A 6,341-nucleotide genomic window follows, 5' to 3' on the forward strand; every position below is an offset into this window, starting at 1 on the left:
ATGCATGCCGCCCCTTTCAGCCTGTCGCGGTTTAACCTCGCCCATTAATGCTGTATATAAGTAGCTTTATAGCCCAGAGGGAGGCACGATACAGGGCAGCCAATCATAACAGGTGATTTCCTTATAGCAGTAACAAAAACAGCCTGTTTAATTCTTAGGGATAAAGAGATGAATGAATGAGTGGTTTTGGTGCTTAAACCCAAAGAAATGTAAAAAGTGGAAAAAGTGAAATGGAATATATTGGCCTTTTGACCTCTATTACATTTATTAGTTTTATATATAGTATACATTTGTAAATTTATGAATGTGTTTTTAATTCTTGATTTTTAAAGTAGTTTTTATTTGTATTGTTTGCATTAATCAAACTCTGTCTCTCTCTCTGATGACGCAGGGACATTCCGTTGTACCTTCTGTCAGACTGAAGTAGAGGAGGACGAGTCTGCTGTCCCCAAAAAGGACGCCCGGACGCTGGTCGCCCGCTTCAACGAGCAAATTGAACCCATTTACGTGTTGCTACGGGAGACCGAAGACGTCAACCTATCGCACGACCTGCTGGAGCCTGAGCCTACGGAAATTCCTGCGCTGAAACTGAGGTTGGCGCTGCCCATTCTGAGCGATTCATTCACTATTAGATTAGTGATACTTTTTTAATCCCACAAACGGGGAAATTCCACCTCCGCATTTACCCCATCCGTGAAGTGAAACACCACATACACACTAGGGGGCAGTGAGCACACTTGCCCTGAGCGGTGGGCAGCCCTATCCACGGCGCCTGGGGAGCAGTTGGGGGTTAGGTGTCTTGCTCAAGGACACCTCAGTCATGGACTGTCGGCACTGGGGATCGAACCGGCGACCTTCCGGTCACAGGGCCAGTTCCCTGTGCCCTGTGTCCCTGTGCCCTGCCCACGACTGCCCCCTATTGAGATCAGCTGTGAGGTTCATGTTAGACTATCCCGACTATCCAGACTAGCACATTCATTTTAAGAAGGTAAAAGGTAATATTTTCCGTTTAATTAGGGCAGATTTTAGTTTCCTGGTTTTAGGTTCTGTGGAAGCCCTGAGGTTATGTTTCTAAGAAGTTCCACTTTATTTATTTTTGTTCTTTCTGCATAAAATACAAAATGGCCAAAAATATTTTCTAGCATCACTTGTTCAATTTCAAACCTTTCCATGCATTTTATAGATATTGTTTAATTATTGGCATGTTGCACTGGGCTGTGTATACTATAGAGTTTAGTGGTCAGAGATCTTCTGGAGAGGAGAATATCCACTCTGTAATGCCTTCCAGGTTTCTCAAACACTAGGGGGCGCTCCTGAGCAAGTCCAAAATGAATGGGTTCATATGGAGCATTTGAACAAGATCATAGTTTAGAAATGCTTGAACATTTTAAATGTAAAAGAATACATTCGTTTCCTGAACAGCATAAAACACTTTAACGCTGCTGTTGTAGTTTTAAGAGCTTTTAAACTCGAGTTATAGGAGTTTAAAACGGCGCCTCATGTGCGTTCATGATGTCTGTGAGCACAAACAGCCAATGAGCTCCTCCGCTCACCAACCAATCAGCACTCAGTAGCAATAATGTCAGTGTCCTGCTGCCTAAAATCTGATCACTGTAGAAACAAGGAAACATACAGGTTGGTTTTCTTTGCTTTTTAGTGAAATACAAGCTACTTTCTAAAATAAAAGTGATTAGAAACTATTTCAACTTTTCGATTTTAGCCGTTTAGCTCTATTCACCCCCCCCATTCAGGACTTGCTCGCCGGCGCCCTCTGGAGTTTTGCTGTAATGCTTTTAATATAATGGGAGAAATAGGAAGAGGCCAAGCTCCCCATTAACATCTTTCAGGGCCTAAGACAGGAATGTTTTAGCGTCACTTTTACAGCCTGTATTTCTTTCTTATCACCCTGTCATCCCTTACGCTTTTCATGGGCATTAACCCCCAAGCCTAGAAATAGTATCGTCTTGCAGTAGTAATGAAATGTAATAAATTACGTTTACCGGGGTGGGAAGTGACGAAGTATAAGTACTCGTTACGTTACGGAAGGAAAAACTGCTTTCTACACTGTATTTTCAAACCGGGCTTACATTTTTAATCTGTCTGTTTTATTCATCTAATTTCTTCCGCTGTGGATCTTCTGGATTTTTCCCACCGCAGAACATGGATTTTTCCATCTCGTGTCACTCCTCACAAGGCAATTAAAAAAGAGGGCGCGTCAAATTGAACCACAGTGTGGATGCGGGCTGCGCAGCAGGACAGGGTTGCTCGTGTTTTTACGATTTAAAAACTACTCAGCTCAGATGAATATTAAGAAACCTTGAGAGATAGACGATGAGTACCCCTCCCCTCTGTAACCTCCCGAGTAGGTTACTCTTTGATAATTGTGGCGTTTTTTTTCTCCGCAGTAAGTGTTTGTTGATTTAGTCCGTTATTAAGCGTGATGTGTGATGTGGTGTTGAACTTCCCACTGGCCATAATGATCCAGTCCGCTGTTTAGAGTTCAGATGCTTTGTGTGGAATGCAGATCGCTGTCTGAATGCAGTAAAAGTCACAGAATCCAAAATAGCCATAGTAGTGATTTAGCGCTTATTCTCGAAGGTGCAAGTGTTACGATTAAGTGATTGACCCTTATTAGTCCCACAACGGGGAAATTTCACCTCCACAGTTCAACTCATCCATGCAGCGAAACACCACATGCACACTAGTGAGCACACACTAGGGGGCAGTGAGCACACTTGCCCGGGCCGGTGGGCAGCCCTATCCAAAGCGCCCGGGGAGAAGTTGGGGGTTAGGTGTCTTGCTCAACAGCACTTCAGTGACGTACTGTCAGCTCAGGGGATCGAACCGGCGACTGATTCCCTAACCTCCAGCCCATGACTGCCCACAGAAATGCCCGTTTGTGGCCTTACATGTAAGACGTATGTGATCTAGTTGGTTTTGCTCTAAAAAAAACAAAGGAACGATATAAAAAACTGACATTAGAATTGGTCATTTGAGTTTCATCTAACATAAACCACTTTTTGCGCTTAATTAGATGTGCACGATCATGATATTAACACTCATTAAGGACGCCTGTTCCAGAAGTTGAATTAGAAACACGGAAGGAAACGAAGGTGTTTTGTTTTTCTTTCTGCACAACACTAACTTTTCAAAAGCTCAGACTCTACTAAAGCATCGTTTTTCCCCACCAACACAGTGAAATGTTTAGAATCTGCACTTTCTTTTCTTTCAGTTAGCTGCAAAGTTGGTTTAATTAGTGAAGACTGATGACATTGCTGACTCCTCCTGTTACTGCTGCCAGGGGTCGACATGTAGGAGACATGCAGTAAATTCAGGTTGTCATTTCACACCAGCCTCTCTCTCTCTCTGCGTCTCCGCCTGCAGCCGAGAGCGTGCGGCACCGTCCGGCGGGGCTGTGGGCGCCGGAGCGGCCGGCCATGAGGTGTGGAAATCGAAGGGCTCGTCGTACGACGACCTGTACACGCAGAACGTGGTCATCAACATGGAGGAGCAGGAGTCGCAGCAGATAGCTGAGGCTAAGGCCCCCAAAGAGAGGCCCGTGTGGCTGACCGAGAGCACCGTGCCCGGGTCATACGAGTCGGAAGCCCTCAAGACCTGTGAGTACCGTCTCGGCACTGCTATTGATTTGTTTTGTGGGGATTATTGATGCTATGAAGAGCTCTGCTGTATTTCTATTAAATGAATGTGGCGTTTAATATGTGGTGAGTTCAGTAGGTTATGTTAAAGGCCCACATCATGGAAAATCTTATATTTATATAAAATTAGAGTGTTATGTGTGATCGTGTGTGTACATTAGCTAGAGATAACTGTTAAATCTCTCTAAATGGTATTAGAAGTGGCATGTAGTGGTTAGAACCAGTGGTTGTGGTTGGTTAGTGTAGTGGGTAACACCTCTGCCTTCTATGCTGTAGACTGGGGTTCAGTCCCCACCTGGGTAAACACCCTACACTATACCAATAAGAGTCCTTGGGCAAGACTCCTAACACCACCTTCGCCTACCTGTGTAAAATGATCAAACTCTAAGTCGCTCTGGATAAAAGCTTCAGCCAAAATGCCATGAATGTAAAAATGTAAATGTAGTGCTGCTGATTGTGAAATGGGTTCGTTTTAATTGAAGATTAAAATAAGTTTGAGGGCCAGTTTGGATTGTGCCACAGGACTGATCTTATGTTTGACCCATGGGGTTTAAGCTATTGAACCAATAACCAAATGTTTCAAATGAACCCATAGGTGTCACTAAAAACCTGTGAAAGAAAGCAAATGCAAGTAATTCAAATACAAATGTAAGCTGAATCAGACAAGCTTCCATCCATCCATCCATCATCTTCCGCTTCCGGGGTTCAGGTCGTGGGGGCAGCATCCTGAGCAGTGAGGCCCAGACCTCCCTTTCCCCAGCCACTTCCACTAGCTCTAAGGGAGAGACCAGCTTTCCAAGTGAATTACCTAAAAATGATGTATGATTAGTGAAAAGAGGCAAACTTGACCATTTGTTCCCATTTATGACTTCCCAGTATAAAAGGGTTTTATGTACATGAGAAGGTTGTTTATTTACATGCTGTCTAAGAGACCCAAGTTTCCTGTTTGAGTCTCAGAATTGCTTGTTTTGGTACCGCAGCTGGCGAAGACTCCATGGTAACCCAGGAGGGCCTGGCTGGGCGTGGCCCTGCGCAGGATGAGAACGAGGAAGTGATGCGTGCCCTGCTCATCCACGAGAGAAAGGTTAGCTCTGCCATGGGGGGCGGAGCAGTCGCCAGGCCCAGCGCCCCAGTGGCCGGTGGCAGCGACTCTGAGAGCGAAACCAGTGAATCGGACGAGGACTCTCCGAGCCAGGCTCCCGTCCACACGGCCGCGGCCGCTCCCAGGCCGGGGAGGCGGGACGACGAGGACGAGGACGAGGAGGATGACGACTTTGAGGAGGTTGGAGACGATCCGGTTGTGATGGTGGGTGGAAGACCTTTCTCCTACAGAGAGGTGAGCCAGCGGCCAGAGCTGGTGGAGCAGATGAGCGCTCAGGAGAAGGAGGCGTACATCGAGATGGGCCAGAACCTGTTTCAGGACATGTACTTTTGAAGGCCCCTCTCTCTTTCTTTCTCTCTCTCTCTCTTTATCTCTGTCTGTCTCTCTGTCTCTGTCTGTCTCTCTCTTTGTCTCTCTATCGGTCATTATTTTTTCTATGACCTTTTTTTTGTTCTTATTTTATTACATCTTTTGAAAATGGCAGTTGCCCTTTACATTGTCTGAACATTTCATGATGCATGGACCAACAGAAATGGTCTAAAATTACTTGAAATTATATATTGCATCTATTTTTTTTTCTCAAAATATCTGCATAATTCAAGTAAAGGGTAAGATGTAAACAAAGCCATCCAGAATAGTTTGATGTGAAACGGTTATTTACAGAGAAACGGTCTCTGATGTCCATACAGTGGTGGTGACAGGAACCAGGGGTCATGATCTCTACAGCACAAATACAGCCCTTTTATTCAGTTCCAGAAAACGATGACCATGAATATAAAAGCGATGAATGTGAACTAAGACCTTTCATCTGGGTTTTTATGTCATGTTCACGATGGTAAACGGTGATAAATCAGAAAACAATACATTATTTTTTTTGGACTGTTTTGCCTTACAACAACCTGCATGTACATCTTACCATTGAAATATTTTAGGCCAAGAACGATCAACAACATCCGTGACATCAGGCAGCATATTCATAACCCCTTCATGTTGTATGAGGTCAGATTTAAAGGTGTTAATCCCCTCAGATGTCTGGTTCCTATCACCACCTCTGCAAACACTTCACTTTGTTTACATCTTAGTCGTTTAATTACGCGGAAGTTTTGGGGGGAAAAACATTTAAATTTTTTTCTTCTCTTGTGAAATCACCAGTTAAAGTTTTGTCCCGTCAGTGGCTAATCTCTCTCTTCTCTCTCTCTTTCACCTCCTATGTTCTGTCTTTGTGCCTCTCTCTCTTTTCTGAGGCTCCTTAATGGTCACTCTGCCCCTGCAGGACTGCAGGATTCTGTCCCAGCGTTTTTTTTTACAGCACATGTTCTGTGGAGAGGTAAAGTATTATTCTATGGAGTAGGACGCCTGTTGACTTCTTCTTTCCTGCTCGTCCATTCCGCGTATCTCCCACTGGACTTGGAATTGCGCTAGTGCCAAGCGACTGAGGTATTTCTCTCTTCCATTTCGGGATGAATAAACACAAAAACGCTATTTTTATTTGCTTCTCCTTCTCACACCAAGACGTTCTTGGGCAAATGGCAGAGAGTTCAGTATTTCTGTGGTAACCGCTGGAACCAGGTGACCTGCCAGGG

At 44.6% G+C, this 6,341-nt stretch overlaps 1 protein-coding gene across 1 annotated transcript in view; it reads left to right on the forward strand.

Moving 5' to 3' along the window:
* The window catches only part of gtf2e1 (general transcription factor IIE, polypeptide 1, alpha), a 20,914-nt gene extending 15,719 nt beyond the window's left edge, over positions 1-5,195 (forward strand). The window contains exons 3-5 of the mRNA XM_017702982.2: positions 392-593; positions 3,385-3,617; positions 4,637-5,195. Coding sequence (XP_017558471.1) covers positions 392-593; positions 3,385-3,617; positions 4,637-5,091 — 890 coding nt within the window. The 3' untranslated portion in view covers positions 5,092-5,195. The remainder of the gene's footprint in view (positions 1-391; positions 594-3,384; positions 3,618-4,636) is intronic.
* The last annotated feature ends 1,146 nt before the right edge of the window (positions 5,196-6,341 follow it).

The sequence above is a fragment of the Pygocentrus nattereri genome, chromosome 6, assembly GCF_015220715.1.
Source record: "Pygocentrus nattereri isolate fPygNat1 chromosome 6, fPygNat1.pri, whole genome shotgun sequence".
NCBI lineage: Eukaryota > Metazoa > Chordata > Actinopteri > Characiformes > Serrasalmidae > Pygocentrus > Pygocentrus nattereri.